At 36.1% G+C, this 17,524-nt stretch overlaps 1 protein-coding gene and 1 pseudogene across 7 annotated transcripts in view; one reads left to right on the top strand and one right to left on the bottom strand.

The window, feature by feature from the left end:
- Positions 1-17,524, bottom strand: part of Ptprm (protein tyrosine phosphatase receptor type M) — a 788,264-nt gene that overhangs the window by 298,111 nt on the left and 472,629 nt on the right. For all 7 annotated transcript variants that reach the window (XM_077792334.1, XM_026408885.2, XM_026408886.2 and 4 more), the window contains exons 10-11: positions 10,092-10,293; positions 7,260-7,362 (exon numbers count right to left, since the gene is read on the bottom strand). In XM_077792334.1, coding sequence (XP_077648460.1) covers positions 7,260-7,362; positions 10,092-10,293 — 305 coding nt within the window. The remainder of the gene's footprint in view (positions 1-7,259; positions 7,363-10,091; positions 10,294-17,524) is intronic.
- LOC113196800 (large ribosomal subunit protein uL30 pseudogene) lies at positions 1,853-3,114 on the top strand (annotated as a pseudogene).

Raw genomic sequence — 17,524 nt, 5'->3', positions numbered from 1 at the left:
AATAAATTTGGCAATACCATTCCCCATTATATTCCCTTTCCCTTTCCTCCCTGGCTCCTTTCCTCTACTCTCCTATCTCCCATCAATTTTCATGAAACACCCCCCTCCCCACCTTTCTTTTCCTTTGCCCTTTCTGGCTTCTACAGCTGAGAGAAAACACTTGATCTTCTAATTTTGGCATATTTGCTTAACATATGTTCTCAAGTTCCATTAATTTTCCTGCAAATAACATAATTTAATTTCTCTTTATGGCCGAACAGAGCTCCATGGTTTATCTATACCATATTTTCTTTACTCATTCATCTGCTGATGGACACCTAAGCTGAGGAACCAGATTCATGAAGGGTGAGTAAAGCACTAGACTTGAGTCAGTCAAGTGAAATGAACCACTGACTCTTCTTAGGTACATCACACTTGTGAATTTTACTGTGCTGCCCACTGGTCTTTTAGAGTGGATATAAACAGAAAATCAGTTTTCTTTGTTTTATGGCTAAGTTTATTTCAGCTGGGCTCATAAAAAGTATAATTAGGGGAATTTGGGCTTTATCTCTGCAATAGAGTGACTACTCAGAATGCATGAGGCCCTGGGCTCCAACCCCAGCACCACCTAATGAATGAATGAATGAATGTATGAATGAATGAATCAATCAATCAATAGTTAGAGAACTATAACTCGGTAATGATTCAGAGATCACTAGTGGCACACCTAATACAGAGCTGGGAAAAGTTCACTCCTTGTTTGTAAAATCAATTTCTGGAAAAAAAAATCACAAATGCAGAAATAAACTGTAGCCACATGTAATCTGATTTCAAAATACATAAAGAAATCAGAATTTACAGGAAATCTACTTATTGTTTTGCTGTTAGAAGCAATTGTCAAATCCATAATTCATTTTCATGTAAAATTAGATTTTTCATGATCTCAGATCTGAATAATTGAGACATATACAGGAAAAGCTAAAGAACCAGGGTTGCTCTTATGAAAAGAAACAGCACCAACAATAGTGACACAGTGGGAGGAGGGTCATAGCACAAGCAAACACTTATATGGCATTTAGTATGTATAAAGTGTGAAGCATTTTAAAATATATTTGCTCATTTAATCATCAAAACAGCCCGTGTTCTTGGTATGCTCAAAGACTCTTTGCATGAAGAAAAGAACAGAATGTTCAAGAAGGTGGTTTTAATTAAATCAAAGTTTCTTTTCTTGGAAGTACAATCAGTGAGACAAGAAAATGGCTACAACTGCTTTAAAATATTTTTATTTAAATATTTCATTCATACTTCATACTTTTAACTCTAAGTTAAAAGTCATAATCAACTATATGCCAACAACTATAATTTCTAATATAGGAAGTTTTAAAAAACACAATGTATGATTATATCCTGTCTTTCATTAATAATAACAATGGTACTCCTGTTTTTGTCTCCAATCTGAGGTGACTCAGATACATAGACACTGTTGTGCTGAATTCTCTTAAGAGAAATGGCTGTCTGATAAGCAGCTGAGAACATGCAGAAGGCTGATGCCTACAGGAGAAACTCTCATTTCTTATGTAGCCCCAGGATCAAATAAAAAATTTCTAGAAAGTATAACACATTTTCTGAAAATAAATAGAATTGCTTTACTATCTACTTTTCCTCAAAGAATGAAAAACAACATGCTGGTTAAAAAAAAAATACCATGCTTAATCCACTTTTAATTTCTGTCTAAATGGTTATAAAAGAATATCTGGTAAGAAGCTGGAGTAAATGAGGAAATATTAAAGTTAACAATGGAGTTTTAATATCTGTACATGTTTTTTTGTAAAGCAGCATAAGAAAAAGATCTGATAGAAGAGTAAATAAAATCAGTACAGCTCTTTTTCTGGCTGGAACCATGAAAGAGAAGAAAAAGAAGGTTCCTGCTGTGCCAGAAACTCTTAAGAAAAAGTGAAGGAATTATGCAGAGTTGAAGGTAAAGTGCCTGAGGAAGAAGTTTGCCCAAAAGATGCATAAAAAGGCAAGGAGGAAGCTTATCAATGAAAGAATCAAGCATTACCACTAGGAATATAGGCAGATGTACCGAATAGGGATTCCAATGATTAGGATGGCAAAAAAAAGCTGGCAATTTCTATGTACTACAGAATCCAAGTTGGCATTTGTCATGAAAGGGTAAAGTTTCTAACCTGGAAAGCTTGAATGTAAAAGATTAGGTATTATTAAGTTCCTCTGTTACACCCAGATTCCTGAGATAGTTAAAACAACGCCCTACTGGCCATTTAGCCTAGGGCCCTGTGCTGTTCCTCACAGGGCCCGAACAAATTAGTTTGAATGTGTAACCCGCTTAGGAATGACCAATCACCCCCGCCCGACCTGTTCCCGCCAATGAATGTGCCAATCATGTCTCAGAGTTGTTGTTCAATTTTCCCGTGCCACATGATGATTTGTTCTGATGTATGCAAAGCCCACCGCCCTCTCCAGAAAGTGTACTTAAGCTCTGCTTGACCTCAGCTCGGGGCTCTGGGCTGCTCTCCCTTCTTGAGTGAGCACGGAGCCCCAGCGCGCTGGAATGGATCCCCAATAAATCCCCTTTTGCCAATTGCATGGAGTAAGTCTCTTGTGTGGTCTCTCGCTCTGAAGCTCCACCGGACCCTAAAAGTCATTGGGATCAGAGGTATCAATGGTGTGAGCCCAAAGGTTTGTAAGGTATTACAACTTCTTTGCCTTGGCCAGATCTTAATGGCACCTTCATTAAACTCAACGAGGCCTCAATTAACATGCTGAGGAATTTGGAACCATATATGGAATGGGGGTACCCAAACCTGAAATCAGTGAATGAACTAATCTACAAGCGTGGATATGGCAAAATCAATAAGAAACAAATTGCCTTGACAGATAACACTTTGATTATTCCATGTGTTGATAAATATGGCATCATCTGCATAGATGATCTGATTCATGAGATCTACACTGTTGGAAAACAATTCAAAGAAGCAAATAACTTCCTGTGGCCCTTCAAATTATCTTCTCCAAGAGTTGGAATGAAGAAAAAGATCACACATTTTTGTAGGAGGTTGAGATGGTGGCAACAGGGAAGTCCAGATCAACAGGCTTATTAGAAGGATGAAGTAAGGAATCTAGCATGGTATTTTTGTAATCTGGTCAGTTAATAAAACAGTACCTGCTCTCAATATGAAAAAAAGAGAAAATAGTACACATTTTTACTGCCAACTATGGTAATGCAATCAAAGAAATACAATTTCATAAAATTTGGACATATTATATAAAATAAATTCCTGATTTTTATATAAAACTAAAGTCATTTTGTATTGAACATTTTTAATTAGAAGGATTTTATCTGGAGAAAACATTTATGCTTTCCCCAACGAAATATTTGCTATTTCACCTGAAATCTTACCTAGGACACATCCTTATAAAAAAAAAAGAAAGCCAAAATATTTTTCTCATTCCTAATACCCTCAGCTTTTCCCTATTCATAATATAATGAAGTTCTTATTAGCTTTAATAATTCTCAGCAACAGAAATGATTCACAAATTGCTCTTTGAATATATTAAGGAAGCATTCAATTATAATAACAATAATACTAGGGAAGTTACCAGTGACAATAATTTAAGCACGGTATTAAAATACTTGAAGCTGTCAATTTGAAAGACAAAGGGGTCATACCCACTAAAATAACACCAACATATTACAAATCAGTTTTAAAGCTGTGGCTGTTGGTGTGGTTCCTGCTCACCTCCCCATCCCCAAGGACAGATCACTGTAGAAGACATTCCTCCCCCACATAGTTTCTCCCGAAAAAATGAAACAGAGCAAGTACATACTTAAAATTTTAATCCTTTAAAATTTCACTGAAATGAATGCCAGAAGATTTAATTAGCATATTCAAGCATGGAATCTTAACTAAGAAGACATGTAGCTCCAAAATATTTATGAACATATTAAAGCAACAATGCCTAAAGAATGAAAACACGAATCATTTGAAAACTCTATCATATGAGGTACAAAAACATGAATGAGTCTCAGGCTGGAGAGTATCAGAAGGTAGAAAGCATCATTAATGGATGCTCCTCACAGTGGATTATGCATTGTGTGCATGTGCTTGTATATGTGTTTTCATGAGAGCAAAACAGCAGATTTTTGTTGGGAGAAGAAAAGCACAACAATTTATGTAAAATGTATCCTTTATTAAGAATTTCTTTCTTATTGCCAAATTATAAGAGTTTTCTCTGTTGGACTGTGTCTACACATAATGAACAGTGGAGTGCAGAAGAGAGAAATAAGGTGATTCTAAATGAGTAAAAGAAAATTAAGCTTTTCCCTGTCTCATTAACGAAAAAAAATTAAATCCACAAACAGATTTAAAATTCTCTCCTCGGTGCCTAGTTTACTGGCTGGAATGATAGAATTTGTGTTCTTCCTGGCCATCTCAAGATTTAAATAATTTTATGTGACAGAGGTGATGTGTTGATCAATAAAAAGACAACAATCATTTACACTGAGAGTTGAGTGCAATTTTAAGAATCTGCCATAACCAAGCTGAGCATTTGCAGTGGAATCGATAAACAACCACCTTACCTAGTGAAATGGGTAAATGAAGTATGACTGAATTTTCAACACCAATGAATATGGATCAAAGAAAAATCAAATCAATTGAAAGAACGGGTTTTGGAAATCGCACAATGATGCTATTCTTGAACACATAATACCGTGCACTTTCCAGGAAAGCAAACAGATGTTCGCTTCCATTTCCCCTCTTTCTTCTAGTATTTATTTATCTTATCATTTGGAAAATGCTTTCTTGTATTGCAGTTTGATTACATGTGCATTTTGCACATTTCCAGATGTGTTCAAATGTTTTCATCCACATTATGGCTTTATATTTTAGGTCCATATGATTCTCTAATCAGAGTTCTTATGTCTCTAAACATTAAATGAAATTGAGGATTTTAATATACCCCATTCAAGTAGAGGGGACTGTGGATTTTTTTTTCCAAACTAGTCTTTCTAGATATCCTGATCTGCCATCTTTTCAATAGATAATCAGGCCTATTATGTTGCACTATATAATGAATTCCTTGATGAGAACACTCACTTATCTGTGAACAAAACAAAACAAAATTAAAAAACACCTTAACAGGTTAGGTTGAGATAATTTCATCTCTCAAATTTGAGCCAAGTTAATTTACCTACCAAAGATAGGCATCCTTCCATAAAGGCAAGCCCTGTAGTGTGTTTTCCTATAAAACTTACTGAATAGTGTCCCACAAGAATTGATCTTGATCCCAGTATTACAAATCTGGATGATAAAGACAAATAACACATTTATTATCTCAAGATGCTAATGCTGTGGAAGAAGGTAATATGAATGCATAAAGCAAAGTGACCCTGAGAAATTCCAAGAGTCAGTAAGAAGATGATGCTTAATTGAGGCAGAGCACCGATGAGCTTGGAAAGAAGGTGTTGGACTAACTATAGAAAATAGTGTGACACTATAAACCCAAATTGTGGCAGAATTTTAGAGAAGTGGGCCTGGTGAAATTATTAGGTATCTGCAATGAGAGTCATGCAATCTTAACTCTGACAAGCACTTGAATCTTTTTTTTTTTTAAATAGGCATAAAAACAGAAAGCCTGAGGACATCTACAGCTAACTAGTAAGGTCCCAAAGTCTCCAAAAGCAACTAGAAATGTATAAAAGTAAACAACAAAATAATGTCTTAGCAATGTTTATAAGACAAAAATTGAATACCAGTTTGGAAGGCACCTGATGCTTTCAAAAGATAGAGGAGGGGTGGGAAGAGGGTAACACAGACTGCCGGAAGAGAAATTACTTCAAAACTTAGAGTTGGAAAGATCTATGCAAAGACGTGGATAGAAATCTGAGTGAAAGAGTTTGAAGGTAAGTGCAGCAAGAATAGAAAATATTTAGGAGGGTTCTGTATAAGAATAAAATATAGCAGGGAATAAGCACCTGTTCTTGAGAGATGGTTAGGATTTCTGTGTCTCTCAGTTTGGAGGTGTTGAATCTGAGAGACCTCTAACCTTTCATTTGCTTGTGATTCCAACTCCTGTACTAATGACCTGTTATTTCTAATGCTGGGCAACCATTAGGTTGGTCAGAGAAAAAATGAAATCCCCAAGGCTATGTTCAGAATATAAATGTTCATTTAATGAAAATTCAGCATGTTAAGTGAACAAAGGGTAAGAATTTTTTTCAAATAAAACTTTACATGATTCTATCCTAACATGACTTCACTATCAACTAATACTACTGTTTTTATTTTGACTTTATGTATAAACTTGAGATTATTTTATCAAATACAAAGATGTCCAACTGTTTGCACTATGACACTGCAGTAAAAATTTCATCTAATACACCCAGGTTTTAAAAAGCTCATGAAATCTGGGTTCACAAAAGAATCCAGAAAGAAACCATACACAGCCTGACTTGTGAATGTAAAAGTTTCCTTGGAGTATGCTCTTGAGAATAATAGATAACTTTGAATGGAGTCTATTCTGATAAGACAACTGTAAAATATCTAAACCCCTCTGAAGCAAGTAGAAATTTCATTTATATAGATTAATGAGCTTATGACAGGTCCACACTTGAGAGTTATCGTAGCATTTCTTTGCTCCTTCCTAGGAAGAATAAATTTATTTTATTCATTCACTGTAAAAGTTATACTTTGTAATTTCTTGGCTATATAAATCATAATGCAATGAAAAATTGGGCCTAGATGTTGGTAATAAACTTAAATCTGTTCAAATAAGGGCTTTAGAATGTTCTTTCCAATTATCTGTTTCCTTTAAAAAAATTATACATTGAATATTCAATTGAGAAAGAAGCCAACTGACTGAAAATTAAATGATATAAAACCCAAATGAAAAAATAAACATTTTACTTAAAAATAGAGTTCTGGACAAAGATGTCACTTGCCCTTGGGTAAACATATTTCAGTAAGCAATTACCTTCTGGAAGTAAAGCTACCTCCAAAAAAGACTGGGACTTTGTTCCTTATCTTCAAAAGAACAACACACTTGTTTCAGAATAAATCCCTTCAAACAATACTTGACCACCTTACAGTAAAGACGTTTCATTTTCCTTACTTGTTTCTTTTAATTAGAGCAAATAAAAATATAGGTTTACATGCTGACTAAGGACAGAAAAGTTCTACAGAACATTGGGGAAATGAATCAACAGGATTTTAGTTTTCTTCTCTCTAGAGCCAGCCTACCCTCCTTCTGCTCCGTACCTGACAGGTGCGCCTCTGCTCTGTGCAGGTTTCAGCATGACTGTCACTGTATTGTCAGTTTGGTTCAAAGGTGTCTCAAGTTCATAGGCTGGCATAGATGGTGCTGGGGAAAAGGGCATAAGAGGGAAGACTCATTATTTCTGGTTGGTTGCCTCAGTGAACTTCTTACTTTCTTTTACAACAACAACAACAGCAAAAAAAAAAAAAAAAAAAAAAAAAGAAGGAGCACAGGGCATCTCATTTAAATTGCAGCTATCAACTGACTATTAACAAGCTCATATTGACTGACCCCTCTGATCCTGAGTGGAAGTTGGGAGAGGATCTGAGGGAGTTGTGAGTGCTGGTGACGGTGACGTTTTGCTTCTTCATTTGGATTCTGACTAAACGGGTATAATATGCTTTTGAATACTCATCAAACTGTATACTTAGAATTTACATGCTGTTTGGTAAAAAATGTTGTCTTCCATAAACCATTTACTTAAAAGGCATAGTTAAGTTTTGAAATAAGCACTAGGATCATAAAACTGAACTTCACAGGTATTTCATTTAAGTAAAAGTTTCCCATGTACCAAGGATCCATGGGAAGGGGACTTAACCCATTATGTCCCACTGTCTTATATGTGACACATCAATAAAAACTCAAATCAAGCAAGATGTCCTATAATATAGGTGTCTTATATATATGAAGATGGGACATAATGGGTTAAAGTAGATAAGGGGAAGACATGGAAACTGAAGAAAGAAAGGCTTGGGTTTGACTTTTTGTTATGTTTTGTTTTAACCAAAGCTTATGCACATTAATCACCTCTGAAGCTTCAGTTTATTATGTATCTTTGAAAGTAGGGGAAATGACCCTGTGTTCAAAGAGACAACAAGAGAGCACACCAGGCAAACATAATTCTACAAATGTTAGCTCTCTTCCCAATGTGAATCCTATTTCCAAGGCCATTTTCTGGCATCCTTTTTATTCTAGGTTGCTCAGTCTCACTACAATAAGATAGCAACAACACTTTTTGGTAATTATGCCCCCATCCTGGACAAGATAAATCATTGCATGGAGCTGTGACATGGAGGGACACAGCTCTCTACCACCCACAGGTAGATATGTCTGATAAGGTAGTGGGAGACTGTTTCTTACAAATGCAGTTTTAAAATTCATCTTAAATATAAAAAAGCTTTTACATAACAGACACAAGTTATTTCTGTTTCATCTATCACATTTTCTTAACATTCAAATTTGACACCAATTCCATTAAAAATTAACTCCAATCCACATCACAGAATTACATTTTGTATATAAGTGGTTTTCTGAGGTCCATGAAAATAGAAAATAGGGCCCATAAACTAGCATTTTAATTGAATAAAAAACAAATAGTATTCTTGATGAGCCCACATGTCAAGGTTTTTCTTTTCCTTGTGTGTGTGTGTGTGTGTGTGTGTGTGTGTGTGTGTTTTGCTTTTGGACTTATGAACTTTTTGAACTTGGTATATCAACAGTGGTCAAACTCATAATTTTTAGTTAATAAATATAGGGAAAGTAAATTTTTTTTTCTAAAAGGATATCCTCTTTAAGATAATAATCTTTGAAAAAATGGTTTACACTAGGAAAAATATTTAAAATTACTTGGAGTTTTTCATATGGGCACATAAATGCCAATAAATTGATGGACTAGATAATATTATCTTAATTCATATGTTAGGGTAAATTCACTTACTCTAGGTCAGAAAGGAAGTCTATGCAAACATCATAACTAAAACCCAAATTTCCTGATTCCAACCAAGTCCAATGGTCTACTTGATCATTTGCATAACCTGTGTTATTTTTGAACCACTAAGGTGGACGTCTTTTCCAACACTGTATTGGTCCTATAATCTAATGTTTTATACTAGAAATCAAATGTGCATTAAATTTCAACTCAAGTTTGCTTATATAATAAAAAAAGTTTCCCTTAAGTTATAACTGCTTCAAAACAAAATTCCAAACCTTGGCTTCAGAACCCAACATAACACTTTACAGTACTCTAATTGTGGTATTCACTTCCTTCTATTCCAAATGCAAACTTTCACTGAGTTAGAAATAAATGTAGAAATTAGACTAAATATTGTTGATCTAACCCTGGCTGATTTAAAGATTGATTTCCCTCCCCCATCTCTATCTCATCTACCCCGTCAAAAGACAGTCAAAGTCAAAACTCAAATACTTCCCCATACATACCCAAAGGAGTTAACAAAATGAAAGAAAATGTCCATGGAATTTAGTTTTATTGTGGTTAGGTATCCCATACCAGATGGCAATTTCATTTCTGCACAGTTGAACATGCTCAGAAATATTTCTCAAATTATGACTTTGGTTGGATGGGGTAGCTGAGTCTCCGAAAAACCTGGAGGCCCTAAGCCTCATGCCATCTTAGTTGTTGCCTCTTTAGGATGTAAACCCATTAAAGGTGAAGGTCCTGATGGAGGCTGATCCCTTTGGAAGCAGATTCCATATGACACTGCTTTCCCACTCAACTCTCAGGACAGAGATTTCACCAGCAAGGCTTCTCTGGTTGGTGACTTGCGATTGGCAAGGGGATGGATGAGATAGAAACTTGTGCCTCATATTCAAGTCCTCCCAGGCACACTACTAAAATAGCAGCCACTTCTTACCTCATGAGGACTTTAAGCTCCCCAATGATAAATACTGATAGCATTTCATTTAATTCCATGTGCCTGGGTTTCACACAAATAAAATGTATTAGTCTATGTGAGCTCTGCATACTTGACAATGGGAATAGAGAAGTATAATAATGTTACTTCTGACAACAGGCATAACTCATGAATGCAAAATACCTGATATTTTGGTGGTAAACTGGTTTGTTGCTGGAGGCCCAAAACCCTTAGCTGTGCTTGCTCGAATGGTGAAGGAGTACGTGGTCCCCGGGTATAGTCCGAAAAACAGAAAATGGGTTTCATTTCCCAGTTTTGAAACTCTTCCACTTTGATTGGATAAATCTATTTCTGGGTCAAAGGAACTGACTGCTTTGTAAGTGATCTGCAAAAGAAAAAGAATGTGATAAAATATCTGGAGCAGATGGACCCAGATTGTGACTTTATCCAATAAGCCCTTCTGATGTATGCACTGTCAGACCCTTTATGATAAGCTCTCCTCTTCACTAGACTCTTCAAATCCTGAATGCAGTGAAGGGATGCAGGAACTCAGCCAAAACTGTTATGAGTTATTACCTTTATAGACAGAGGAACTCAGAGCCAGTAGATTAGAATGTAAAGGATGGATTCATGTTTAAGCTGATACCTTGAAGTTATTTGCTTTCAAAATGTCATTTTTGTAGAGCTTCGTAACAGCTGGTTTAGAACCAAATAACAAAAGAGACAACTAGCTCAAACAGACAAGGCTCTGACAAGCATAAGGCCTCATCTCTAATCTAGTGGCCATGATTTGATTTAGCACTGAATAGGATTATTGTCTACTGGGAACAAGGACACATTTAAGTGTTTTCATCAATGTAGGAACAGAGATCTGCTCCAAAAATAAATCCTAAATGCATGCCAGGAGTTGCTGATGCTGCAAATGGAGTGCTCATTATGGGCCATACTCATTTATTTGTTTTTTTCAAAGAAATATTGTCCAAAATAACTTTCTGCCACCCTAGAAATGTTCTACTATGCCCTGTTCAATGTGGTGGCCATGCCACATTGGCTACTGAGCACTTGAAATGTGGCTGTTGAGTCTGAGGAAATGAAAAATCCATTTTATTTAACGAACTCAAATTTCAGTTTAAATTGCCACAACTGAATGCTAGCTGCCATACTGGAGAGTGCAATCCTAGATATTTTCATGTTTGCTACATAACAGATATCATGCTGGATGAGTCTGGAATGTTTGAAAATAAATATAACATAGGTACCTTTAAATTTTGCCCTTTCAAGTTATTTTTTAAAAAGAATTTCAGCATGAGTAGTTCATCAACTATTCAAGAACAAGTACTTTAGTGGTGATTACTAACTTCTACTGGTTGTAATGACATAATTTTCAAATGTGGCATATTCAAAAGTTTTAAATTGCAAAACTGAGCACTTTTCTCATGTGCTTAGGTAAACTTACTTATAATTTATGTGCATGAACACTAACACTGTTATTATACGAAGTGATAATTGACATTCTTTCTTCTTATATTTATACCATGTCATTATAATTAAGAAGACCTCTCAGAAAGAATATTTAGATTGAATCAAGTAAGCTTTGGCAAGGAAATGTTTACTGTATATATTAATCACTGCAAAGTATAAATCTCTCAGAGTCAGGCAGAAGATATGTTGTTAATCCTCTAAAAAATATCCCTCAGGAGTTTAAGGAAGTCAGGAAGAAACAAGACCCTATCTACCACATAGCTGCTAATGAAGGAACCTCAGTACCATATCCTGTGTGTGTGTGTGTGTGTGTGTGTGTGTGTGTGTGCACGCGCTTGCTTGCTTGCTTGCTTGAGTAGTACTTTGTTCTCGAATTCCCAGAGAAGGGGGCAGCTTAGGGAGGCAGATCTCAATAATGATAGAATAACTGCTGCCCAAAGTCAATTTATGCATTCATTCACACATTCAGAATGTGTTTGTCGTGTGGCCTACATGCCAAGCACTGTGTTCTGAGTCATGGTGAACTGTATGGTGACTCATACACTGTACCTTCCCTGGAGGGAGTAAACATCTGGTGAAGGGAAGGTTAAGGTAATCCATTAGCTAGTATGCAGGAAGAGTGAAATAAGGACTAGCACTATCCTTCAGGGCTATGTAAGTCTTCTCCTTCATTTAATCACCTTGACTAGAAACTTGAATGGGACACTATGAATACAGAACAAAGTCCAAACTCCTTTGCTTGGTATTTCAAACTTGCTTTCATGTGCTTCTCCAAACTCATTTCTGAATCCATGATACTGCCGCATTATGGGTTACCCTCTGATTTTTAAGGAGATGAGCCTCCAACACATTTAGGGGGCTTTTCTGATACTGCTTTTGCTCATATACTTTTACCTGCCTGAGAGAGGAAACAGTCACCTCTGTGAGATTTACTATTCAGTTTCACTGATTCCACTCACACACTGATTACGTAGGGGGACTCTGCAAGCATGGTAGCCTGTGGGTAGGCCAGACCTACTTTAAGAAGCTAAGTATCTGGATAATGTGTGGGGGAGCTGGGGAGACCTACAATAAGTAAATTAATAATTCTATAATACAAAGAATAGGAGCAGCAAACAAGGGTGGTAAGATAAAAGGCTTTGTTGGAAGAAAAGGGTCCATACACAGCCATTCAGACTGGCTGGTGAAACTGGTGTCAGTGACACCGAGATCTGAACTTTATGCAGGATCAGTTAGTTTGTGAATTTGGAGAATAATAGCATGGATGAAGTCCATACAGCAGGATTGTGCTTTCCCCAGGTAATGATCAGACAGAAAGCCTGTGTGGTCTTTGGGGGCTAAAGGAGTACACAGGGGCTATCCCATGCCTAGTTTCGTTCCCCAAGATTAAAAGTTTGGATACATACAAAGGGCAACTTTTGAAATATAAACATATATATTTGTAACAGGGATTGAACCACTTAGCCACTGAGCCATGTCCGCAGATCTTTTTTTATTTTGAGACAGGGTCTCACTAAGTTGTTGAGGCTGGCCTCAAACTTGTAATCCTCCTACACAAGCCTACCAAGCTTCTGGGATTACAGGCATTGTGCCACCGTGCCTAGCATCCTTTGAATGCATTTAAATTGGCAATAAAATAATCTGCCTTTCTTTTATCACCTTGGATATGTATCATTCATATACACATATATATGTATGTACACACACACACACACATATATTTAATATAACCTTTGATGAAAGTTTTATTTAATTGAAGGTGACAAGAAAAGTAGAGGGAGACCACTAGGAACTATGATTGGGAGTAGCTTTTAAGAATACAGGAGAGAGAATATTGTGGCTTCTACTATGGTGGGGTGGAGAAAGCAAGAAATCAGTAGTGTTGGCATATTTCAGAGACAAAATAGAATTCAATGAAGGACTGGATATGCAGAAAAGAGGGAAGAATCAAGAGTAGGTAACTATGTTTCAGGCCTAAGCAGAAAGGTGAACCCATTTTTTGAAATGAGATGGAATGAACAAGAAGGAATTTACAGATGGATGTGGACATGTCAAGTTTGAAATGCCTTTGACAATCAAGTGGACATATGTGCATGACATGAAGATACAATTTGAGAGAGGGCTAGGTGGGATGGAAATAGAGACCTAGAGGTGCTCAGGATTGCAATAATTTTAGGATGGTTTAGAAATGGGTGCAATCACAGGAAGTTCAGAGAAAAAAAAGCAGACCCAGAACCATGCCCATGCAGGCAAAGAGACAGAGAAGCCAGAAGAAAGTGAAATGACAGAGAGGAGAGAGGAGAGAGAAGGAAGACAGAAGAGACGGGGGCAGGCGAGCATGAGCATGAGTGCATTCTTGTTAAAAAAAATTTAAAAGAGGGCTGGGGATGTGGCTCAAGCGGTAGCATGCTTGCCTGGCATGCGTGCGGCCTGGGTTCGATCCTCAGCACCACATACCAACAAAGATGTTGTGTCCACCGAGAAATATTAAAAAAGAATTCTCTCTCTCTCTCTCTCTCTCTCTCTCACTCACTCTCTCTTTAAAAAAAAAATTTAAAAGAAAAAGAGACAAAGTGTTTCAAGAAGGAAATACTTTTAAAGCTGTTTCTGGGAATCAGGCAAGACTGGAACAACAAAGTGCGCGTCCACATCTCTTACCAGAGTCCCAATATTCCTTATCTGTAAAGCCATCCTAAGTGTAGCCTACCAATCATCCATCAAACACCCACCCACTACTGAGGTTGTGTTCCTAAACTTCATTTGGCAATGAGTCATGGAGTGCTGTAAAAATATTTTGTTTTAGTCTTAAATCAGGAGCTAACTGTCAAGGGATCAGAACGTTTCATGTAAATTTATCTCCTTTCTGAGGAGTGACATGTTTTATCCCCGTTTCTGATTCCACTGTGATCAGTAAATATTTGGCACTCGGTATATATTTTCCTAAAAAGACTCCTGGGATGTGCAGGTGTGTGTGTGCACATTTGCTCCTAAAAACAGACTAGTACAAGCAGGTCCTCACTGTATCAGCACAGACTATAAGCAAATGCTTTACTAAGGGGATCACTGCTGCTTGGGGAACGGAGGTTTGTACCCACCCGTTGGCACAGAGTAGCAGGATGTGCTACACTGGTGGATCTTCATTTTTAGTCATGGCCCTTACATGTAGATCCTCTTTCCCTGTCCTTGCAATATGTATAATAATTCATGCCCTCCTGAAATTACAAATCTTCTTCCTCACCCCTAACAAACAAGTGTGTTGTACATATCTGTACACATAAAATTTCAGAAAGCCCATGGATGCCCCTCTCCAAAACCCCTTCACAGAGTCTGGGAGTCCAAATTCCAAGAATGAAAAACAGATCTTTAGGAAAAGAACAACCAATTCTACTTCCTGCCATAGAGATAAGTCAGTGAACAGCTAAGGCCTGGGCAGCAATTTTCAAGGCATCAAGATATAAAACCCACATGCGTCACATTTTGCTGGAATTTGTTTCTTCACTTGTTCATTCAATAACTGTTTATTAAGTGCCTATTAAGTACCAGGCACTGGAAACAGCAGCAGGAGTCTCGCAGAAGGAAGATGTAGGAAAGTTTTTATACCTGCACCAAGCTGCTGTCTAAGGATGGAGAAAATTTTAATGAAGCCTCTTTAAAGAATCCTGATGGTCCCATGTTGCATCCAATGTTATGGGACATACCAAGATGAAAGTCCTGATACATACACAACATGGTGGAGGGAGGGGGATTTAAATTTAGGTGAGGTGGAATGATCTGTTGTTTATTTTTGGATGATTTCTCATTTGCAGGTAAATGCCTGATATTTTACCAAATTATTTTCTCCTTCTCTCCTTAAAGTCTCAAATTTTAACCAAAGAGTTTCATAGAGAATGGAATGTAAGGATGTTTTAGGGAATTAAAATCATCCAGAGCGTGAGATGATGGTAATTGCAGCCAGTATAAAATATAGACTTTTCATTAAGGCCTGAGCAATTTTCTCTGTGAACACAAAGAAATGAACAATTAAATCTGATTTCAGTGAAGGAAAGTACTTATAACACTTCGAAGGAAAGTATAGTATTTGAAGGACATACTGAAAGATTAGCAGATGTACCATTGGAGGAGAGTGGAGGGGTGGGATAGGAGGACAGAACGTATCAAAAGAAGAGTGGTGTGAGAATTCAGAAGGTTCTAGGAGAAAGGAAATTTTTATACACATGACTCACTAAATTTCAGGAGAAAAACAATTGAAGATGAAGTAATAAATATAAAGTGGAATCAGATCATGGGAGGCATTGAATATTGAAAGAAATTTTTTTAAAATGGCCCCTAAATTATCATTACTTTTACGTTATTACCTATTCCAGTCCATGATGATTATATTAGCCCTGTTCCCTTACCTCCAGGATCAATCAGTCCCAATCAACTGACAATTTCAGACTAATCCACCCTCCTTTACCATGTGCCTGAGCAAAACTGCACTTTAGATGCTATTCATTTGTGAAAAGAGCACCTAACTTTAAAACTTATTTAATTCTTTCTCTAGTAAGTTGCTTATAGGAAAGTTACTTCTAGTAGAGAAAGGACAATATCTTTTCTATTTTTACCTCTTCCTGTATCTTACACATTTGAAATATTAAAAACACACACCCACAACATGTTGACCAGTAGTGCAGAATTTACTAATTAGGCAATCAAGAGATATACCTAATAAGGTCATGAGGCATAATGCAAAAACCTGGACATATATCCTTGTGCATTTGGAAGTATTAATGACTTATAAACTTCTAAAAATAGGCTTGATACATAATGTTCAAATTTTCACAGGTACTCTCAACTTGCCTACAAAAGAGGTTGCAAAATACATGCATGTACACATTTATCATGTCACTAAGACTTGATATTATACAAAATTAAATTTTCTGTACACTTGTTTTACTTCACTGTTTAATCATTAGTAAGGTTGGATAGGCATATTACCATATACATGCATGCCTGCTAGATTTTTTTTTAGTTGCCCTATCTTGTTCTTTGTTATTTTCTAATTTTTTCTTTTACTAATAAATCGGTATTGACTCTACATTTTACAGCTGCTGGACTGTTGACACAAAGTGTTGAATATAATTTCTCTAAGTCTTCGTTTTGTATTTAGACTTTTCTTCCTTATACATTCATTATTTAGTAGTTTAAAATCTTATATAACCAATCTGTTGATTTTTTTAAAAATGGCTTCTAGGGCTCTATGTCAAGCTTTGAAAGACGTGTTACAAAAATGTCCTCCATATTTTTCTTATCATGTTCTTATAAGTTAAACTTTTGTGTTTAGTTCATGAATCTATGTAGTATTTATTTTTGCATAATGTTAGATAGGGTTCATATATGGCATATTATTTTTGTAATTAAATGCTAGGTTTACTAATATTTATTAATTTACATTCACCTCTATTTATAAATAAACTTTCACTATAGTTTCTTACTTTTAAAATTTTTGGAAGACTTGTACCTAGCTGTTAAGAGTAGTTACTTTTTAAAAGTAAAACTGAGAAGCAAGAATATTTTGTTTTGAATAATTCTTTTTTAAAACATTCTTTCAGATAACAGTATTACATTTATAACTTGACAAAATGAGAGACTTTGATTTTATTGGGGAAGGATGTAAACACTAGATCCAGTTTTTAGGAAGATAAATTTGATAAAACTCAATAGCTGAAGTAGGAAGTCAAGTATGAGAAGAGTTAGGGCCAGGATGATGACTAGGACAGAAACACACGGCTAGTTTGGTGAAAAACAAGAATAGAAGTTAAAATATAAAAGAGAGGTCAAAGAATAAAACTGGAAAAACATTGTACATGGCCATAACTTTTGGAGAAAACAGTGCTGTTAGCATTTTTCTATCATCAATCCTTTGGTATGTCCTTCATAAGATGCACAAAAAGAATCCAGGTATAATCTAAATATAAAATATTCATTTATATCTATAACAACCAATCTGTTTTAACTTCTCACTTTAAATCATCCAAGTGCATTGCCTGCTTTAAAGAGACACTTGTGCTAATTATAACAAAAGTTTTTCCAATCATAATGATTTATTTTTCCTTCCCCTCTTTACTTATATTCAAATGGGATTCCATGATAGA

Source organism: Urocitellus parryii, chromosome 13 (assembly GCF_045843805.1).
Source record: "Urocitellus parryii isolate mUroPar1 chromosome 13, mUroPar1.hap1, whole genome shotgun sequence".
Lineage (NCBI taxonomy): Eukaryota > Metazoa > Chordata > Mammalia > Rodentia > Sciuridae > Urocitellus > Urocitellus parryii.
Note: the sequence above shows the minus strand (reverse complement) of the source record. Positions and strands in the feature narration are given on the sequence as shown.